The 23541-nt window shown below is 44.1% G+C and overlaps 1 protein-coding gene across 1 annotated transcript in view; it reads left to right on the plus strand.

Moving 5' to 3' along the window:
- Positions 1-23541, plus strand: part of GUCY1A1 (guanylate cyclase 1 soluble subunit alpha 1) — a 545497-nt gene that overhangs the window by 450269 nt on the left and 71687 nt on the right. The window contains exon 7 of the mRNA XM_069631322.1: positions 11225-11368. Coding sequence (XP_069487423.1) covers positions 11225-11368 — 144 coding nt within the window. The remainder of the gene's footprint in view (positions 1-11224; positions 11369-23541) is intronic.

The raw sequence follows: 23541 nt of genomic DNA on the forward strand, positions 1-23541 counted from the left end.
ATGAGTGCCCATTCATGCTCCATGTGCATTCCATGCACGCCCCTATGAGTCCTTGGCAAGATGATCATTGTAGTACGTGTCCGGGATTACATACGTATCATGGCATTTGGTCATCCATTCCATGCTCACTATGGCTCAGTCCTGCATCACGCACATGTTTAGGGTGGCATTGTCTATATGGGGCACAGGCCTCCCCCTGTTTTAGGCCCTCTGACTCTGTTCAACTGGTGTAGTGTGTTTAGCCAACACTGCCAATACACAGTTCTCTGGTCAATCTTTCATTGCCATGCAATGCCACCCTGCATTTTCAATAAGGGGTGTGGGGGGTTAACTGTAGCCATGCAACCCAGTGCATGCATATTGCACATGACGGCTGAACCTGCCGTTACACTGCCGTCATGTTAAGTGATTGACATCAAAACTTACATGTTGATGTAGATTGTTGGTAACGTACACATGTACTGCACTGCACCCACCCACTTCTGAGCCATGTTACACCGTTCTACATGCCTACTCACTGCTGCAATGTCAAAGTGACCTGGCTTGTATGTTCCGATGTTCATCCCTTCACTGTTATGTAACGCACTAGCACAGGTGTATCCTGTGGCACATGTACTCTATATTGGAACACCCTAGTGGGTGTTTAGCAAAGTTGATTGATCAATCTGCAGCCTATACTAACTGGTATAGGCAGCAGATTGATTATAGGCCACCAATTGGGTTGTAATTACTGTGGAGCTGCCTGCATGTGTGTATGTGTACACTTTCACTACATCAAAGCAAGCAGCGTTGAAGCTGCTTGCTTTGCTGTATAGGATGCTGTTCATATACACCATACGGGTGTTTATGAACACGGGTGTATTTGAACACTTTCACATACACATATGCAAGCAGCTTCAACGTTGTGTTGTGCAACGATGCAGCTACTTACTTAGGTGTGTGCGAAAGTGTTTATTTACACATGTGTTCTCATTAGCGTTTTTGTTCAATAACTAATATGTAATTATTTTACGTAAATGCTGCTGAGATTTCAGCATTGCGCCCCTTATGTAAAACCAGCATAATCCTGAAGGTGCACTGTCGTGCACTACAAGTGTGCCCAGGCCCACTTTGTAATATGGGTGGAACCTGGGCGTGGTGATTTGACACACTGATTCATGTTTTTTGGCACATTAAATGCACAAAGTGCTGAATCAGGCCCTGAGGGGTGTTCTAGAAGCTTCATGGACCGGCAGCTCGGACCGTACTGGGCGTTATGGTCCCTCATACCTCACTGAAGGCCCTCACTTTGCTCGAGAAATTCACTATGTCTTCAGGGCCCATGATGCCTGGTACGGGCCGAGCTGCAGATCGATGAAGCTATATTGGTGATGATGATTTAGTGATGCATGTCTACATGCATGTTACGTGTGTCATGGTGTGTTCTGATTCACTTGCAGCTGTGGCCATTTGGCTGTTCAAACATGCTTATACCACATGCTCTCTTTGTTGCCATCTGTCATTTCTGCCTGTGATATGTGCCTGCCAGAGGTGCTGTGTGATGCAGGTGATATACTACATTCAGTACATGTGTAGGCTTTGCAATTTACACGCATCCATTTCTGCTTTCGGGTTGCCGTTGCATATCAATGCCACTGGATGCATGTCGGAATTTGAGTTGTTTGTGACATGTCTGCTTCATGTGTTGGCTGTCGATGTAGTCATGTGTATGTGTGTGTGGGTTATGTGCTGCTGACATGTGTACTCATGTTTGCTTTGTTCACGTTACAGGTGATGACGCAATGGAGACAGAGGATGGTGATGTCATTCCAGACACGGGGTTGCTTTTACATAAGCAACCCGGCACAAGTGGGGGTCATGGTGTGGTAGACCACGAGAACCCATTTGTGCTCCAGACCATCGTGTCCAGGGCTGGCGATCAGTCCAGCTCTGATGAACACTCGGAGCACAATGTTGAGTTGGATGCGCATCATGATGATTTGTCGCCGGTGAGTGATCCTGATGTGGATGATCTTCTGTCCGCAACACCTGCAATGAGGGGCCAGACAGTGTTGGAATGTCCGCCTGTGGTGGTTCTGGCCACACGGTCACACTTCACAGCAGTTGCTGATGTGCATGGGGCATCATGTAAACAGAGGGATGTAGTCCTGCAGCCACGGGCGGTGCCAATCCAGCAAGGACCACAGCTCCTTGGGTCCCACAGGTGTAATGTCCGGCAACACGGTGGCTGTGCGCCACCGGGGAATACTGAGTGGGAGCAATCCACAGCAACAGGGGGCAGCTATTGATAAGATCTCTCAAGGCATGGAACGTGTGGCTCAATCCATGCTCCCCCCGAAAGGCAGGTGGAGCTCCAGCAGTAGGCAGTGCAGTCCATATGGCACTCACTCAGGCTGGGCATGGCAGCCTCAAACAGGGCACGCCGGGCTGAAATAGTGTCTCTGCGCGAAGCACTTGCTGCTCAGGCAGAGGCACAGAGGGAGGCCCTGAGGGAAGAACACCAATCCCTCGGATCTACTCTGGGTGTGCTCACATGACCCAGAGGCAGCAGTCAGAAGTGAGGTTGGAGCAGTTTGAGAAGACCATCTCGGCTGAGCTACGTGCATGCCGGGAGGTGCTCCAGATGTCATGTGAGGCCATGCAGGCAGAACTCCTTGTTACAGGTGCTACCTTGCAAGAGGAAGCACGCATATCATGTGAGGTGCTGCATGCTGACCTATGTGCCATTGCCATACAGGACCAGGTTTACCAGACCGGTATGCTTTCTGCCCTGGAGGGGCAGGCCACGGATAGGCGTGGTCAGGCAACTGTGCCATGTCCACCTTCTGATTTTCACCCAGAGGGTGAGTAGGACGATGACTTATCTTCCACACAGGTCGGGCCGTGCAGGCTTTGAGCCCATGGAATTTTTTTGTTGTTGATCTCAACATCATCGCATGTGGGTGTTGAGGTTCACCCTGTATCCCCCCTCTCCTGGGTGCCCCCCGCCCGGGTTGTATGTGGCCATTTTTAAAAAAATAATAATATTGTTTGTCTATTGTGCATTCATGTGACGGTGTGGTGCTTTGTGGCTTTTGAAAGCATCCACTGTGTGTTCCAGCTGGGCCCATACAAGCTTGTCTCGTGTATGTGTTTGTGGCTTGGGGTCCTGACACATATGCCACTCCTGCTTCCCCTTTCCATGGGCTTGCAAGGATTGTTTGGTGTGACAGCAAATTACACAGGGGCATTGGACTTTCATCATATCTGTGGCCAGTCTGCTGTACTATTGTGTATACACCCCTAGTGGGGATTATGGCTTGTCTGCAATCAATTTTGGTGAGTAAATTTTTGAACTGTGCTTTTATTGAAGTTGATTGGGATGTTTTTTTTTTTATTTCTTGCCTGTATACGTGCTTGATGCACTTCATCACTTCATGCTGTAGATGGTAGCCTGCATCCTTTAGCTGTCATAGCTACACTGACGGTGGGAGGGGGCAAGTTGGTACGTGTTAGGTTCAGCCCCTGGGAATTGTGGTAAAGGTGGAAGCATTAGGAATGTGACCCAAGAACCACAACTTACGGTCCAGTCCTCACCTGAGATGTCCACCTAGACTACTTCTCTGCTCTGTTCCGTTTGGACAGCACGTTGTATCTGTCTTCCCTCTTGGACTTTGCAGTTGTCCTACTGGACTACAGCTCTTTTACCTGTTTTTCACACTCTGGTGCCTTTGGTCCCTGTTTTTCTTTCTGCTACTGTCCTTGTTGCAAATCTGTCTGTCCGTCTCTCGGGCAGTTATTTCCACAAACTGGTACGCTGCCTCTGTTAGCCTCGGTACACTTCTGTACCACAGCATCTCTCTCTCTGGCTCTCTCTCTCGCTCCTCCTATCTTTCATCTATTACATCCATACCTTTATGTTGACTTTGGCCTTTTACCTAAGCTATTCAACTGTTCTGGCTATTAATTTGCTGTCAGCTGTTTCCGGCAATCTTGCATTCACTCTGCCTTTCCAGACTTGTGCTGTCTCTGCCTTTCTCCATTCACACAATCAAGGATTGATTGGGTTTCAGTTCAACCATCCAGTTGTGCCAGCCTCCTTGGTTATTTTCTACTCAAGTTCCAGCTCTACCCATCAGTTGCAGCATCCTCATTGATTATTGTCTACTCAAGTTCCTACCCATCCTGCTGAACCATATACAACTGTGCAACCTTGGAAGTTATTCTATCATTCAGCTTTGACATGTACTTGGCCATATTCTACAAATTCAAGTCATCTACTGGAGACTCTTCCAGTGTTTTCTGGCGCGTTGGGTCTTTTTCCCTGGTGTGGGGGTTTGGCTCCTTGGAGTTCTCTGCAATTTAGTATTTTTACCAGTCAAGGTGGCCTCTGTGGGAGCTAGACCCTATTTACACGAAAGGAAGAACAAAAAAACCAAGGGGAAGGGGGATCCTGAAGCCAGGTAGACTAGAAGAAAGAAGCCGACGGACCCCAGAGTCAGTTCTTCTGATGGTCAAGGTGATGAGGAAATGAGGGAGGGGCTTTTGTTGTCGGACAGTACGCTTGGGCTACAGTGATTGGTCACTGTCTGACATTGTCAATGTTGGGTACTATGTACATGATGTGTTCTGCTGGTCAATGGATGTTCCTGTGTTGGGTTTACTTTTCAGGTGTCAGGGGATTGGTGTGATTTGACACACTGGCTGTCCACATGGGCAATGTTCACATTTGATGTGTGCAGGACACTGAGGGTCAGTTCATTTCACATGCATGTATTGATTGCATGTCCCTACTGACACACACACTTACACAGTGCACCACCACACATACAACCACCTATCCATGTCCACACATGCACACAGATTGCCTTCTCTGCCATGCTGTGTCCCTGCAGCGCATGATCACTTACAATTTACGGATCGTGTACATGCATAACTGGGTAATTTTAGTTGCTTGTCCTTTTTTACATGATGCTCACGGTGTATCCCCAACACAATGGCCGCTCACTGTGCTGTGTGCTGAGCGGTATGTTGCATGGGGGACACACAGCACACGGTTTTGGGATTTGCGGATTTGGATTGCCCAATGTGCATGCCAACAGGCATTCTGTCTTTTGTTGATGATACCGCTGGTGGCATGCATTTGTGTATGACTTTGTATGTGTGGGAGGTTGTTGGTCAGTCATTTCATCTGATTCCATGTCAGGTGTGATTGTCTCAGGCCTGTTTGCATTTATCATGTGGCACTTTGTAACTAATTTGTCATGTGTTGTGCATTTGGTTTGCTCTTTTGCTGTTGCATGCCGTGGCATGGTGTGGCCGACAAGGGTTATGGGGGTTGTGAGGGTTTGGGTGACATACCAGTGATTTTCATGGCCTGTTTTGCAGGGGGGTGATGGGATATGCACCTTGCATGTGTTCTTTTGGTCACACTGGATTCTGTGGAAACATTCTCAGGGTGGTAAGGTTGTGACAGTTTACTGTCTCTTTGTCATCATCGATTGTCACCTGGTATGTGCACTCTGCAGGGGTGGGAGTTTAGGTGAAAAATGTGGCCACAAGCTGGGTCCGGGCTGCCTTGCCACATGCTCTTTCCCCTCCCATGAGCAGTGCCCGTGCCTGTGGTTGGGGATTGCCACAATGATCCTGCACACTACTGTGGGGTGTATATAGTAGCTGCCCGCTAGAGCGGTCAAGGGAGCAGAAGCGTGACTTGAGCACTCTGAATGTGCGCTCCACTATGGCCCTTGTTGCAATATGGCATGCGTTGTATCTTACCTGGGGTGGTGTGGTGGGGTTCCGTGTTGGTGTCATCATGTGGGTGCTCAGAGGGTAGGCACTGTCCCCTGGGGAGGTGATGATGGTTGTCATTAGTTGGGTTTGTGTATTTGTCTGTGTGTGACATGCATGCATGTGCACAGACATTTCTACTCACCAATGAGCCATGTGTTGCCATGCTTCCCAGCTTCAAGGTCCCGGCTCAGGGTGAACATTCTGTATATGAAACTGCCATGGGTACACCCAGGATAGTTTGCATAGACAGAGGTGATGATTCCATGGGCATCACATACAACCTGTACGTTGATGGAATGCCAGTCCTTGTGGTTGCGGTAGATGTTCTCAGTGTCCCTAGGTTGACATAGGGCCACATTGGTGCAATCTATGGCACCGAGCACTTTGGGGAAGTGTGCCACCCTTTAAAAGTCCTGGACCATGACCTGCCTTTCTGCAGGTGTTCTGGGCATGTATATGTGTCTGCGGACTGAGGGGTGCGCAATCATGATTGCCAACACCTGGTGTAGGCAGTGTGACTGCGTGGGCTGTGAGACACCCCCAACTATGGAAGTTGTCCGCTGAAATTACTCAGTGGTCAAAAAATGCAGGACATTGAGCACCTTTTCCAAGGGGCTCAGTGCTTGGGAGCACAAGGTGAGGGATGTGAGGTCATCCTCCCACTCAGTGGCCAGGTCTAGAATGACATGAGATGGAAACCTATACCTGCCATTGACGTCGTCATCAGGCATCCCAAAAAGGCTGGTGCTGGGCAAAAAAATGCAGGGCCTGGCTGTTCTCCTCCTCCTGCGATGTCCCACGATCACTGCTGCGAGAAATGGGACATTCATCGTAGCTGTATATGCATGTTTGTTGTTTGTGCGCACTTTCACACTGCGCGGGGCCGCTTCCACCTCCCTTCGTGCGGTGGACGTGTTTATGCCTGTGCGTGTCTTTTGGTGTGCGCGGGTTTCCCCTATTCGATTCCATGAATACGGGTTGTTCGCATGCATGTGGGCATTCCATTTATTTCCCAGCAGTACTTCCCCAGTTACACCCTCATTTTCATGCGTTGTTCCCCATTCCGCGTGTTCCGCCCCCTTTTTGGTGTGTGCGCTACATGTTGTGCGCTTTCGCTGTGCGCGTCGAGCACAGTGTTCGGGATGTCGCAGTGGCGTGTGTGCCATGCGTGGTTTCGGCACAGCTCCCAGGAAAAACACACGCACAGACTTCCATGAATCGCTTGCGTGCAATTCGCACACATGTGCTGGATTTTTCTCGCTTGCGCCACTGATTTCGGCGCACAATTATTCCATGAATTGACCCCTTGGACTCTTTCTTGTTTTCAAAAATTTCAAAATGTGTTTCTTTACTACAACAAAGGCCTATTGGATGGATTTATCCCAAACCCACAAAGGATTTGCCATACTTTTTCCTTATAGGAAAGCAAATGTAAAAAGTAAAAAACACATAATTTATTTTACCCTTAATTTCTTTTGAACTGTGATATAATATCCAGTTTGGAGGACCTGGCCAAACATGTTTCCTGCTTATACATCATATAGGTCAAATGTAACTAGACATAGAATTTTCCCATTTTCAATGGGTGATAGGTTGATAGGTTTCACTTTCACAACAGAAAGATCAGCATCGTCCCAATCACTGCTCTATAGTTAAGCAAACATCAATCATTTTGCATTAACATTTCCCAAAAAATGCCTGGCACTCTCCTCTTCAAACTGAGAATTTTAGGGAAATGTGTTAAACCGTTCACATGTCATAAAAAATCAATCTGTTTAAAGCCTACTCCCATTGAACAACCTTAGTGTGAAAACCACATGAAGGACATCCCCAAATAAGAAACAGAAGCATTGCTGGGATTTTTTTTTGTAATTTAGTTTAAATCTGTCTAACAGTTTTCAAAAAAAGTCAGTAAAGAAGGGGTGTCCAGATCAAACAAGGTTTACACAGGTATAGCGCATTGCAGCACTGAGACTTCAGAAATGAAAATCCACCTTGGTTTGTTATTGGCTCAATGCAAGTGATTCCCACCATAATTCAGCAGGGACCAAAAAGAGACATGGCCTCCAAATTATATTTAGAGGAGGGAAGGTGACTGTTTTTACATCAGGTTAGTGTTGTGGAGAGGAAAGAGGAGTAACTAGGTGGCCACTTGGGGAGGGATGGAGAGCCTGTTTTAAGTAAGTTCATGTTCTTCTTACCATGGGAATCCCTCAGGATACCCAAAGGATGCACACAGGAATATATCAGAAAGTGTTCAGAAAAATAAAATGGGTCACACAAACGTTGAGTGAAAGCGAATAATAAGAAAGTGTCAGGGAGGATTAAGACAGTGGTTGAGAGGTGGGAAGAGTGGTGCACATGGAGAACGGCAGTGGGGGCAGGGAATCATTTTACATGTATTCCCATTACTGTTGTTATCAGCAATTTCTCCTTTATCACGGGAATTCTTACTGATGTAGTACAAGGAGGAGTTAGGTGACAGGGGTATGTTTCTTTGGACATTTTCTGGGGTATTCTCAGGGATCTAAAAAGAGGGGCAGAGAGGGAATGTCCACTGGCCTTGGCTGAAGACAAAGGTCAGTGGCCCATGCTATTTTTGTTGTATTTGTGCAAGATGAACAGTGGCCTTGGCCGGGGGATTTAGGGGATGGCTGAAAGACATTGGGGGTCATTACACGGTAGGAGGGAACAATGCCGCTAATAGCGGCATAGCTACCCCCTTACCTGGACCGGGTCCAGGTTCCTTAAATAAGGAATTACTGGGCCATTCCAACCTTGGAGGGCGTGGTAATTCCTCATTCAAGGAACCCGGCCCAGTACATCTCCATTCCCATTCGAGCCCACATAGGGCTCAATGGGAATGGGGAGGGCACTAACTACGGGCCCGTTGTTAGCACGCTTGTCTGCTCGCGCGGCCCGCTAAGGGTACCTGGTAAAACCAGGCGTCCTTAGTGGGTTCCCGCGAGCAGACTCGTAATGAGGCTGTAAGGTGTTGACGGCTCCGGCACCTTTACCGGCGCCGTTAACCCCTTACCGCCTCACTCGGAATGACCCCCATTGTCTCTGGGTGATGCTCTTTTTTGAGCAGTTGGTGCATAGTGTACAATGGCCATGGTTGGAGGCCATCGCCCGTGGAATCTGGTTATTTTTTAGTGAAGGGGATATGGTTGATGAGCATAGGACATGATAACTGAACATGGCAGAAAGTTATGACCAGTGAGCCCTGCACTTTTTTGCCTAATTATTGCAACACAGACATTGGACCCAGCCAAAGGCATCTGTTTATTTAATAGACAGGGGGATATAGGCTACGGCCAAAGGCTGGGTCAATGACCATAGCCAAAGAACATGGCGAGTAGGCCCAGGAGAAGATGTAATGTAACGAAACCCTTGAAATTCAGTGACAAAACTTTAATTTAGACAAAGTGAAAGTGATCTGAATGTATGCAACAAAACCAGGAAATTCAGCAGTTGTGGGAAGTGAGGACAATCTTACCTCAGAGTACCCCCACTGCTCAGCCCTTGAGCACATGCATGAGATCAGCAAGGTTCAACTATGAGATAAAACATTGCATATTAAGTGTCTAATATTCCTAGGTATTATAATTTTATCTTTGCAAATGTAAAGAGGTTGCCCCACAAAAACTATCTAAAAATTGAAAAACACGTTTCTACTCTTTAAACATTTCTACAGATTTTAATATCTGTATTTAATTGTTTTCTGATTTCTAAGTTGTGAACTGCATTTCTGTACCTCCATTCACCTCAAGTGCCTTAATGTTTCTTCAGGTTCGAGCATTTCTGTGACAATCAAGGTGAATTGTGGGCATATCTACTGGCCTGTGCTCCACCTCGAACTTCTCTAAATTATTTTGAAAAATGTTGAGGGTTCCTCTGCTCTGTTTTGGGGAAGTTTTAGCATGCCAACCTCTGGAAACAATGACACTCCAGCCTGCCTAGTACATGTGGAAAATGAATTGCCACTTTCTTTTGGGAAAATGTACTTTAATGCTTTTTTTCATAATGTTTTTCCCAAGAGTCATGTTGGCCAAATGTATCTTTTTGCTTCTCAAATTATACTTTATAGGGTGTTCCTGTCTGATTTCCTTGCACAATCAAATGCCAAGAATCTCTTTCTTTTCCAAATCAAATGTTTCAAATAGGTCTCTAAAGCAAGAAGTCATATTTCCCCTTCCAACCAATGCCTGTTATCTGTATCTTTTCTTTTGAAATAACATTGAGTAGATCAAGTCTCCCTTGAATGGTGCTCCCTCACATAACTGCTGCAACTTGTCTCTCTAATGAGATAGATGCCCCTTTGACTATCCAGTTAAATTCTCTACAGCCATGTTCCCTCATGCAGACCTGACCTACCTCTCTAGAAAACGTATTTTTGTTTAACACATTAAAAACACTAGACATTCTTAGTATCTCCTTCTCTGATGTAGTGCTCTGCAAGGCCACTCAGACTTGACTATCTTATTTGTCTCCACTTTTGAGTAGTCACTTAATCAGTTATTGAGAAATGTAGAAATTACTTAATATGAATGATTTCTCTGAAAAAGAGAAAACTTTCAATCACATGTACCAAAATGTCCTAAATGTAAAAGTTACGGTTCTTCATTACAGAAGCATTGCAACTGTGGAAGTCCAAATTTGGGCTAGTTTAAATACGCATTCAATTAATGCATTTTAACACAACAGAAATGTGCACCGGAGTGATACTACTGTGCCCTGTTAGAGTTAGGATAATCAGTGGCCTGTTTCAAATATGCAGTTATGGGCATTTTTGTCCTAGGGATAATCTAATGGAAAATTGCTCTTGTATGAGTGCACATTTTCTGCAATGATACCCACATTTGCATTTTTGCAGATTTGTGACTTTTTGGGTTGAGGTTCCACCTTTATTGACATTGAATTTATCTATTCAGAAATAGTGGGTGCAGAGAAGGGGCAATGGTCAGGAAATGCAAATGAGTCACACATCTACAAACACAGATACAACGTCATGAAGGAGCAAGTAGGCTGTTCCTGTGGAAATTAACCTCTATTCGAACCTGGCATAAGTCAGATTTGGGCGGGAGAAAACTTTTAAAACATTTTTCCTGAAACATCCCCCAAAGGCTGGGCACCATATTTAGGTTACAATTATACGTTTTTATATTTGACTTCCAGGGATTTTCGTCTGTTGAATTCTCTTTTTAGTGTGTCATGAGTACTCGCCAAGCGTTTTTCAATAGGGAAATCCCATTGAAAAATGTTTTTTGAATCAGACACGCCATGTGTATTAGTTGCAAATGTCTAATGCCCCAAATGAAATTGTTTATGACTCAATGAACAGGCAATTTGCATGCAGTTGCAAGCTCAAATTGTGAAAACAGCGCTTTGCGTGCACCGATTTTGTTTGTGTTTCATGATTTATTGGCATTCACATTTTTGCATGGTTTAGGTGGAGACCATTGGCGATGCCTACTGTGTAGCTGGCGGGCTACATAAGGAAAGTGAGACTCATGCTGTTCAAGTGGCACTGATGGCTCTGAAGATGATGGAACTATCGGATGAGGTGATGTCGCCTCATGGTGAGGCTATCAAGGTTAGTTTTAAATTTTCCAGATAAAATGATATCTCGCACCAAGTGATACGAACTGTACAATATATTACATTCAGTGGCATTTTGCGACTTTGTATACATATGTGTTAAACGTGCCAATGCAAATAGGATCACTACCATTACAAACTACTTTTCCAAAATCACATCCATTCAGCGGTCAGATTATCAAAGATTTGCACTTGTGCTAAAAAATGAGCAAATGCATTGATAATACAAAATGGAGCAACCAGATTTTGTCAAAATCCATATTATCTGAAACATTTTCATGTGGACAAAAATGAATTAGACTTTTTTTGTACTATGTTTGCTGCCTCACGTACAACAAAAGGTGTCTACTACCGTTTTTATGTTACACAGCACACATCATAAATAAAACAGCCTGCTTCTATTTTCACCAGGTGAAAACATTTCACATAATACCGATTGGGGTTAAAACATTTTGCACCATTATCTATTAACAAAGGGGCAAAATTGATGGTACATTCTTTTGCTGCACTTTTTTGCACAAATGCACATCTTTGCTAATCTGGCAGCAGAAAGGAAGATGGAATCGGTATTAAACCAGATACAACAATTTCAAATAAAAATGTTTACATGTATAGAGGGGCTTTAGTGTTAATTTGTGGTGCGATAAGCTAGAAAGATGAAATTTATTTGGCTTAATTGTTGCATATCGTTTGACATGTGACTTTACTTTGGAGCAGTGCATCTTAATTGTTGTAATTCTAGTAATTTTCGGTACGTTTTGTACCTTAATGTTGTCATTTGCTTAATGTGTCGTACAATGAATCCCCAGACTTTCTGATTTTCTGCATCCCGATATGTGCCTTAAACATGCAGCAGCTGCCTTCCTGGTAACCAGAGGCCTATCCAGACTCTTTTGATTTAGGTGGCCCAAGTGGGGCACTGACTTATGCAGTGGTGTCATGAAGTACGAGTTTGCGCGCGCACACACACACGTCATAGTTGAGGATAATCGGGTGGCACCTGGGGTGGCCAATCAGATTCCAGAGGTAGCACCTGTCACCCAGGCCACTTCCTGTACACGCCTATGCTGGTAACCAAAGCATGCCAGGTATTACAAATGACCGTTTGAGCTGCAACTGTAATATATAAGTACATACTTTTCCACAAACCTCTCTCTGTCCATTTCATGAAATGTCTCTTGAAATGTGAAGTGCTTCAGAGCTCAGGGTAATATACATGCCCACAAACGCTTAGTAGAAGCCTAATTCTTAAAATGACGAACTCCTTTGCACTCTAGCATGATAGCAAATACAAACATGAATTTGGCAGCATATACCGATTGTGCAAGGGACCAGGAAGATTTGTTCTCCCGTTGACTCTCACCCATAAATGATCTGCTAACTCTCTCCCAGACAGAGGATGGGAGAAAGCATTGACTCTAACTTGACCTGTGGTGCGATGCTTTCCTTTCTTGGAGTCCTTACTTGGTGTATCATTGCTAGCGGAAGCTTTGCATAACCTGCATTAAGGGGCAGGTGTTTGGGTGCAGTCAAACACTCTTTTAGATAGCAGAGATTCATCGAACCCTCTGGTGGTGTGATCATGATGAGGTGCCAGATAAAATCAGTGGGGCATTGAACAGCTTGTGCTGAGAAATTTCACCTGAAGCTCACTTTTGTGCCTATTTGATCTAAGATAGTGGACTGCAACCTGTCTCTCTACAGATGATTTAGACTGTCGCACAGATTATCCCTTACCCTTGAATATGATGACTACGGTTGAGGGTAGATGCAGACAAACATATCCGGACAGCCATATGTTGCAGACCCCGCATCTAAGAAGAAGAAAACGGGACAACTATGGCTGAAGACACATCCATTTTCAGATGCTGACTGTGGCAGATTTCTCTTTCAACTTTGACAAAACCGAAGGACTCTTCACCAAGAGCATGCGCATGTATAATATGGCCTTGTGGGGTCCACGTCAGACACCACCCATCACTAATATCTGCTGAAGATTCATAAGCTTGAAAACGTTTTCTTTCAAGAAACAATTGTGAATATGGGGGCTATATAGCATGCTTTTGCCTTCTCCCAATACAAATATTTTCAGCAGAACATACTTTCTTCACAGGAAGTGTTCACAAGCTACATAAAACACTGTGGGCCTGATTCGCAGAGCATTTTTCTATGGAATTGTGCCATTATAAAACACTTCTGTGAATCAGGCCTTGTGGATCTTTTGCAAGATACCACCTGGGAAATCCAGAGCTCCAGAACAAATTAACACAAATAACGGTCCAAGAAATTCACGACTGTATTCAGCATCCTCCTTATTACACTTAGGCCTCCTAAGGCCGCCTTCTTCCTGGTGTCATTTTTTTCTTCATCAGATCTAGCTTTGACTGAAGACTTTTGCTGACCCTATGTGAGCCTCTTAAGCCAACCCCGGATATTGATTTCTTCCACATAGAACCTGCCTGTTTTCATATCTTGGTTATAAGGCAACTGAGAGAGTAGCTTTGGGGGCTGATCCACAATCTCCTCCATAATGCTGCATAGTCCAGTCATGGCTCAGCCTAAATTGGAACCCAATTTACATGTAAAAGCTATTTGACATTCTTCTGTTTCCATAGTGTTTCCCGGTCACCCATTGTCACCATTATAATGCTATCATACTGATTTCTATTAATTCAGCTAGCACTATGACCTTTATTTGCACACATGTTATTTCTGCACTTCTACTCTTGCCCTTAAATTGTAAATATAGACATTGTATTCATAACTTGATGAACATATTTTACCATTTTTACCTACACACATCCGTTGGCACAATAGGTTTTTAACATCTAACTACACTACACTTTGATAAATTCAAACCTGAACAGCATGCTGGGTAGAACATAATGGTCTCATTATAGTTTTGAACGTATTCAGGAATCAGCGTCAGGAAAATATCACTATCAATGGTGCTAATCGGTGTGGACAGACCCAATTACAGCATTAACACTGGTCCAGTGGTAACCGGCGTGGTGTTCCTGCAATAATTCTGGTGATATTCCAGCAAATTTCCTTGGTATTCTTTTTTCTCCATTTGAATTCATTTCTTCATGATGGAAAAGGATAGCGCAGAGAAGAGGCACATGCCAAACACCATTCATTTTTTGTAATGCACAGAAATGTCAATTCTGGCTGGTGTATGCATTACACGGTGAAAGGGTGCAGAAGTCAGTGTCGGACACAGGGTGGCATAATTATGGGTAAAGACTTTTATTAAAGAAAAAAAAAGGATGAAAAAAACAACTCTCTGTCCCTAAAACTAAGAGGGGTTTCGCTGCGTCGAAAGAAACAAATGAAAATATCAGGAGGTCGAAATTTAAAACAGTAATTTCCTGTCGTGTACTAAGAAAACCTACTTCTGCCCCTAACACTAATATTCTGCTATAACTGTGCAAGGAATGTCTTTACTTACAAATAAATAATGTTCTTGGTGTGCTCATTAAAGAGAAAACTCTCCATCCAATTAATGTTCCAAATTTAGCAAGTTCCAAAACTAGGATGATGCTCCTCTTCCTTTCGTTAATCATCTTTCCAATTAACAGAATAGCACACAAAGGGCCTCATTACACGGACGGCGGTAACCATGGCACTATTAGCGCCATGGTTGCCGCCGGTATTTTACCGAGTCCGCCATGGTGAATGGCGGAATTACCGCCCTATTCCAAGGTGTGTGGGGGCGGTAATTCCCCATTCACCATGGCACTTCCCCATTCCCATTTTTGCCCCCATAGGGCTCAATGGGAATGGGGAAGGTGGTAATTACGGTACCGCAAATTGCGGTACCGTAATTACCTCCAAGGTCCCTTTGCGGGTCCCGTCCTTAACAGCTGGTAAAACCAGCCGTTAAGGTAGGGTCCCACAAAGGGACCGCGTAGTAAGGCAGTAAGAGTTTACCGGCACTGGTACCCTTACCGGTACCGGTAAATCCTTACCGCCATCCGTGTAATGAGGCCCAAAGACTTATCTCTGCTATTTGCAGTCCTTCAATCTACCTAACTTGGCATACTCCTCTACCAAGTGTAGGTTTTGCTTTAACAGTTCCATAGTCTTTGTTCCCCTGGTTTTCAGTTTTTTAGGTGGGAGCGTGTCCCAGACTTGCAAACATGGTTTTCATAAAATGACCCTTCTGTTGGATCCCAGACCCTCCTGGCTTCAGACTTTGTTTACTGACATGGGTGCGGGTGCTAGACTAGCACAGGTTTGCTGCCCCTTGGTTCACTCTCCTGCCAAGTATACAACTCCAGGTATTTTTGTTTGGTTGTTTGGGTGCAGGTCCCAGAATGGCACAAGTTCACTATTACCGTTGTTCACTCTCCTGCCAAGTGTGCAACTCAGGTTTGCTGCCCCATGGTTCACTCGCCTACCAAGTATGCAACTCTGGGGCCCTGAGCCTTGAGCCTCTTCTTCTACTTCTTGTTTGTTTGGGTGCAGGTCCCAGACTTGCACAGGTTCGCTGCCCCTTAGTTCACTCTCCTGCCAAGTATGCAACTCTCTTTCAGTCATTTTTGGGTCCCAGACCCTCTTCTTCTGACTCTTATATTCACTCTGAATCTTCCCCGGATCTGCAACATGTTCTGGGAGCTGCTCTCTCGCTGTATACCAGTACCAGCATTTCCCCAGCTCTTAAGTTGCTTGTTGAGGCTCTGGCAGCTCTGTAGTGAATGGCGGGGTCTGCAACGATTCTGCAGGCATCTCTTGAGTTGCTCGCCCTGCCTTGTAAGCAGCTTTTGGATGCCCGGGTTGCCAGGATGTAAGTATCCGCAACAACCCTGTCATTCTCCCATTTGTCTGATTTCCCTTCCCCTCGGCTTCTCTCTGACTGCCTGGTGCAGGCGTCCTGCTGTTCCTCCTTGTAAGATCGTTCTCTCTGAGTTTCACAGCTGAGCTCCTTTTGAATTCCCACTCCAGCCAGCTGTATTCTGTCCAGCACTTGACATTGCGAAAAAGACTAGACTCTGTTTCCTCTGAGTGATTATCCTCGATCCAGTACTGGTTTTCCACGTTGAGGCAGAATATTCACTGCCTGATTCATGGAATTATTCGCGTGAAAATGCAGATTTGCGCGCCTTTCAGCACGAAAATCCCCATACTTCAAACAGGGATTTTCAGGCAGAAAAGTGCGCAAATCTGCGTTTTTCACGAAAATAATTCCATGAATCAGGCTGTAAGTATTCTTTACTAAGTTAAGGTTTTCAAGTATATTAGAGTCACTAACCTTACAACAGAGTATATTGGTTCTGCCTACAATGGAAGAGGAGGGGTTTGTATATTAAATGTACTTTTTGTTCATCATTTTTGCCTCAATGTATCTGAGAGGGGACTGGCTGTATCAAGATGGAAGAATACAGCATACAGCATTCTCTGAGAACAATCATCCCCAAATTCATAGAGGCTTCCCTCCCCATGTGATCCTCCCTCGGTGGACCACCCCCAGGGGTATTATTAATCTGTGGCGGCACCATCCGGGCCCCATGGGAAAGGACTCCCCCTAGGGAAAAAGAGACGATGTCGTGAGATTCATTGGTGTGAAGGTGCACATCAGAGATGGCCAGATTTGTACCCCTTTCCCATCTCCCCATTTCAAACTTCTGATTACATTTCTCAATTGTTATCTCCACCTCTGAAATTGGTGGATTTGCTACCAATGGGTTTCCTTTGCAATACTTCCAGTTGAACAGTGAGCTAAAGACTTGGTAGAGTCTCTCCCAGGGGTTATTCACCCAAGAACAGGTCATTGGGCTGTGTTCGTGCTGGTAGAGAGATTCCCAGACCCCCCTTTGTTTGCTTCCAGTTGAACATACCTTCATGTCTTTGATGTGATTGGTGCTAAAACAACAGAGGTATCCTGCAAAGCTGTAATGAATTCTATGACCATGGGCACATTGCCAAAAAAGGGTGACCCAAGAAAACCTTAAAGTTGGCTTTCTTTCTCAGCTAAAAAGTTGTGGATTGACCCTTGTGGGAGCTCACCTCAAGCACATTGAGTTTCTAGCATACTCCAAACCTCCCACCGTGGATGAATACACATCACTGGCATTTGTTTTGTGTACAATGCCTCAGACCAGGCAAGCTTTGTCCATGTGGCCTCTGGACTACTGGAAATGAGGCATATTTATCTTACACAGGAATTGTCTTGGGATTTCCTTCTGTGGCTGGTACTCGATGAAAGGTAGAGTCCTACTCCTGCCATAATTCTGTAATAGCGTACAGTGTGGCACACTAGTGAGAGACATGTGTAGGCAGTCAAGGCTGGCAGGATAAGTGCAGGTTTGCAGGGGATAGATGGAGTGGAGTGCATGGCGGGCAGGCCCTTCAGGGAGTAGGTTAATACTCGTAATGCCCTATTGGCACGCTGTTTCCTTTCTTTGGTAAAGGTGTATTGTATTCTTTCAGACATGGGCATGCAGTCCACACAGTGGATGGAACCCACCACTTACAGTCCAGGGGCACTAGGACTGTACCAACAAGAATTAAACAATGTTCTTAAAAACGTGAGGTAAATATATTTCAAAAAGACATATGCCCATACTCCTATATTTGTGAAGGGGTTTACAATCCTATCAACATCTTGGAGATAGCAATGAACTGCTGGTTGACATTCTCTTTCCTTGAGGGGGCTGAAACCACTTCAATGTGTAGGCTAGAAAGATGGCTTGTTCCATAAAGAGCCATGTGAACCAAACAAAGGGCCTTGTGTTGGATTCTTTGTTTCGCTGGTTACAATATAACTTTAGGCAATGCAGGAGTACAGTATCTCTCTGAAAGGTTAAGAATTAGTGCCTGTATGCTAAATATTGATCTATTTGGGAATTCCTAAATCTGAATGCCAAGATATCATTTAAAAGCCTTGTGAGGAAGCTTAACCTGATAAAAGCTTATTTCAACTAGAGTAGAGTTTTGGGCATTTAAAGATAAAGCAGTATCAATTTTGATTCCCAGATTTGTCACTAGTTGCCTACGCTTATGACAGAGGCCCGTACAGCCAACCGATAATCTGGAGAACACAGAAGACACTTTGTGGACGGTAGAAACACCTTTTTGTTGAACACATTCAATTGCAATCAATTTGACAAACATCCAGCCTACCACGGAAAATTAGAGATTCTTTGATTTACGTCACCTGCTGTTGATCATGCTCATTTGGAGAATATTTGTGTTAAATGCATAGCAAAGAAATGAAGCCCAAAGGACTCTTCCAAATTGGGTAGAGATTAAATATAAAGGTTAAGCAATAGGGGAGGTAATGTGCAGCCATGCTGCATTCCACCTATCTGGAAGGTCATGAACTATCCTGATCTTTCTCCCAAATAGAATCTCAGTCAGTTGTGTGCCTAACCCTGGGATCCAGATTAAAGAGTTGATTGAGAAAGTCATCCACTGTATCGAATTGTGCAGCCAATTGCACAAGGGCATCTGTGTAGACTTTTTCTGCAATGGCACATATGTCATCTGGGACCGCTACCAACACAGCTCTGTGGCCATGCCATGATAAAAACATGCCTGCTCTGTGTGTAATAGTTTGTTTTTCTGCATATAAATGTCCCCAAATAAGGAAGCTGTGATATGGGGCAATGTTTTGAGGAACACATCACTTACCTCTCAATAATGTTCTTTCTGACAGCTGCTGTTCAACTCAGGTCTGTGTTTGCTCTGCACAATGCCTCTACGTGCCCTGCACCAAATATGATGTTGGGGCTATTATATATGTGATCCAAGTGACTGGGTATTTATCATGAGGGAATGCCCAGAGGCCTTGCTAGTTTGAACGATCTTCATTAACTGTTAATGTGCCAATACTGCAAACTTCAGGAACTAGGATGGGGGTTTTGACATGAATGCCTGAGTGAGGAATCAAAAGGAGCTGTATTCATTCCTAGAGAAATTATTTGATCTGAAAAAACATCTGTAAGTGACACTGCTGTGTTTTGCAATTCATTCAATAGATCGTCAGTCTGCTAAATCTAAGTATGTAAGGCAATTTTTCCAAACCTTATTTTTAATATATAGACCATTAATTGACTCAGATAGCAAACACTCAGAGTGTCTTCATATTGTATATACAATGTTTGTTGTTGGTGCTTTAAATCACACATACATTTCATTCAGCAACCTTATCACGCAGTTTTAGTTGAGACAACATCATTGAGTGTTACAGTGAGATCTTTTTGAAAAGCTCCAAAAACCTTTGACGGCTTTCTGTCAGATGATGTGGCATAGAGAAGGCAAACTGGAGTGCCACATTTGTCGGGGAGTTCCATCAGCAAATAACTTCATTTCCCATATAACGGCGAGGATCTGGCCTCGATTCTTGAAAAGGTCTTTCAAAATGAGAGACAGATCAGCCTAACAGGGTTTGAAGGTTTTTAATGGGATAAGTTTAAGATCTAATCTAGCCGGTTGCCATGATCATGTGTTGAATTCGATAACCAGTGGGTGAAAACAAATCAAATCTGCAGGCTTTGCGGATTAATTTCCTGGGGTGTCAAACCAAATGTTAAAATCACACACATTGATCACTATGGGGAACTTAAGAGTGACCGCAGCAATAATATTATTTCGGTTTTTTTCACTATTGGCTGAACAGGCTTTAGGAGAACTTTGGACGATTAGTAGATCTGTAGCAAAATGTTTGTAATGTTGTTCTGGTGAAAATGGATTTACAAATTTAATCTTAGTAACCGAAAGAGTGGAGTTGTTCTCACGTTCCAAGTGCACACATTTGTAGTCCACGTGAATAATATGAACCTGCAACATACAAATTGAATCATCAGAGCACCATGTCTCTTTTAGTCAAAGAAGATCAGGTAATAAGTGTGTAACAAGTTCCTGGTTGTGGCAGGCATAAGGTACAGAGCATCCGGCCTTAAAAAGGTTGCATTTTAAAAGAGGATCTTGTTTATCTTTAAAAAATAAAAATGGCTACTAACTGATTTTAGTGCCTTTGGAGGATACATGTTTTCCTGCCTGGGGACGATCTTTAATTCTTTGATCAGTAAAAGGTCTGACTCCAATATAGACAGTCATGCGTGTTGTGGGAATCATTGGACATCTCGGTTACATGAGTCAAGGTTTCAGGCTTTGGCACAGCCGGAGCTCAGTAGAGTGCCGAAGGGCTTGCTGTTGGTGTACCTTGAGCACACAGCGGGCAGTGCAACAGTGCACGTCTACTGCGTGCATGCTGTGTTTGGCAACCAGAAGTGAAAAACGGACTTAATGTAATAGTATGAAAGGCACCCAATTGGTACATTTATCAGGCTCCGAAACTAGTTGTCAGAAGCAAGACTATACTGTGTTTTAAAAAATAAGTAAATTATTCTGTCTCCAGCCATCCAAACTGTGGGTAGAAGAGTCTAGCCATGTGAAAGCCCAGTAGCTTTTACAAATGTGCAAACTCAACAAGGACTAGAATTGTATATTTTGTCAGCGTGGTAGCAGTCACCAGGGAATGCGGCACAAGAAACATACCACAAAAAGGCATTGAGGTGCTGTACAGATTTTAAATCATTTTAGCACATTTTAATTATTTAGAAGTGTCTTCTCCACGAATATCCTCAATCTTTTTTTCCTTCTGGAAGACATATGTGTGCACTTTAAGATTAAGAAAAATATTAAAAACACTATGGGCCTAATTCCCAGAAGCTTTTAATAATGGCAAAACCCCATTGGAAAACGCTGTGTGAATCAGGGCTTATGTGTGCCATGTTTGCTTTCTGCTGTATTCCCATACAAATATGGAACAGCTGCAAGCATTTTGGACGCAGTTGCATGTTTGTTTACGTCTTTCAGACATCTGTTTATGCTGCCGTGTGGGTGTTTTCCTATTGAGTGCCATGCTCAAGGTCTGGTGTGTTGTGTGTACTTCATTTACTATGGGCTAACGCATAATTACGCTAGGAAAAGATTGTAATTCTTTTTTGTCTTATCAGTTAAGTTCTCCTATTGAAAAAAATCGTGAAAACTAGATTGCTGGGGTTGAAACACAGAGAAACCGGACAGATGGCAAACGGTATACATTAGCTAAGCAATCTGATGGTGAATAACACACTATTTGGCTGATGCTTCCATTATAAATGGAGGTTTATCATTTTAGCTATGATATTGCATTTTTTGTAATCAATGCATTCATTTTGAATCCAGTGAGTTCTCAGTAGCAGCTGCGTGATTACAGGAGTATCAACCTTTAATTTCCTTTTTGAGTTGTAGTTTATTTTCAGTTAAATCTGCATAAATAACGTTGATGTTGACAGTCGGTCTGCCGCTTGCGATTCAGTTAGGGATGTATTTCCTATTGATAATAATAATAATAATAATAATAATAATAATAATAATAATTGGTTATTTATAATCTGCTTAATATCCAGAGGTAAACTTGTGTTGCTCAGCATTGTCTTGTTTCCAGGGCCAGCGCGTTGCCCCTGAGCTATCCCCCCGAGACTTGATGGACTCCAGCTACAGGTGAATCAGTTTCTACAAACTTCAAGCTTCTGAAAATTTCAGAAAGTATGAGGTTCTCTTAGATTTTTTATTTTTGTTTTTGGCCCAAATGATGGTGCAAAGCATCACCCTATGGCCACAACAAAAACAAGGCACACAAGAAACAAGGCACAGGAGCAGAAAAAACAAGAATATTCGGTTGGCATTGCAACTGACAATGATTATGGCATGAATTGGTGAAAGTGCTGATTGTTAATTTTCTGTTTTATGTCATTTAAGCCAATCTGGACTTCTTTAGCTCGCTGTGTGCTAACCATGAATTAGGTTTCTCTTCGTGTATTCTGATTAATGGTGCACACATGTTGCTCACACATCTGTGAGCAGGCTCTGGTTGAGTTTGTACACAACAGTAACCTGAGTGCCTATGATTGAAGATCCTTGTCCGGCCAGGCTTTTGAACACCTCTGTGTGATGCTGCATCCGTCGTAGTGGTGAATGTTTTCAGCACCTCCCTGCAGGGTGTGTGTCTCCAGCAGGCAATCAAAGATTTAGACAAGCCCTACACCTCTGGTGAGGTTCTGGTTGCAGGCATCAATTAATGTACCCACCTACCAATCCCACTCCTTTCAGAATGACAGACATGATGCAGCCAACTGGATGTGTTACTGTGATTTGCACAAAAGCCCTGGCACCTCAGATGGGAATGAGAGAGGATGCTGATTCTTTGCCGACATTAGACCCTTTTCTGAAGCCTTGTGTTGGCTGGCTGTGCTTCCCAGCATGCCACTAGAACAATGTGCCGGCTTACAGAAAACCAAGCCTTTCACTCTGAGATCCAGGAGCACCTGTTGACACCTACAGCAACCAATCCCAATAGCAGAAGGCCGCCAGAACATACGTCATCAGCACCCAACCTCATCAACCCTCTCGAATTCAATTGAGATTGTTCGACTCATGTGCATTACAAAACTCCCTATGCTTTTGCTCCCTTATTCCAGAACTGTTCTCTTGAAAAGTGCTGGGCCTTCAGCTACATGTTCAGTCCCACAACACCACAGTAGAACGTTTAGAAAATTACCTCATGAGGTGCCATATTCATAAACACGTTGTGAGAAGAAGGCAGTCAATTGGAAAACTCTGAAATACTTTTTATTCCAAGCCCAGGAAGTACTTTTGCACAGGTGCATTATAAATGCCATATCATATCAAGTGGTGCACTAGCTTCAAAGAAAACAAATGAAAAGAAATCATAAAACAGGAATCGCTGTCGGGAGAGAGCATTGGGCAAGGGCTGATGTGGCTGGCTGGACCTCTGCACCAGATCTCTGCTTTCCTCGCTGTATGGTACGAACATTTTCATCAAAGATCTTGAAACTCCTATGGACTTCATTAATGTGTATTGAAGCATTTTCCATTCTTGGTTTGTTTGCAGGTACCGTGTGGACTGTGTTGTACCTGCTTTGCGTTGTACCTACCTTTGACACAGCATTATTTTTAACAGACTCTTGCAGCCCGCCCTCAGCTCCACCCACTATTCCCAGCAGACAGTTGTAGGGTGCCCATGACGATGGGACCGCCTCCAGCACCTGGTGAAGCCATCTTATCTGGAGTTTCTACAGAAATTGTAACTATAGATCTCACGCGGTCAATAACAACCGCTGACACGCCTCTTGAAAAATGCGTACCGGGAAATAT

The sequence above is a fragment of the Ambystoma mexicanum genome, chromosome 6q, assembly GCF_040938575.1.
Source record: "Ambystoma mexicanum isolate Mex_15411 chromosome 6q, UKY_AmexF1_1, whole genome shotgun sequence".
Lineage (NCBI taxonomy): Eukaryota > Metazoa > Chordata > Amphibia > Caudata > Ambystomatidae > Ambystoma > Ambystoma mexicanum.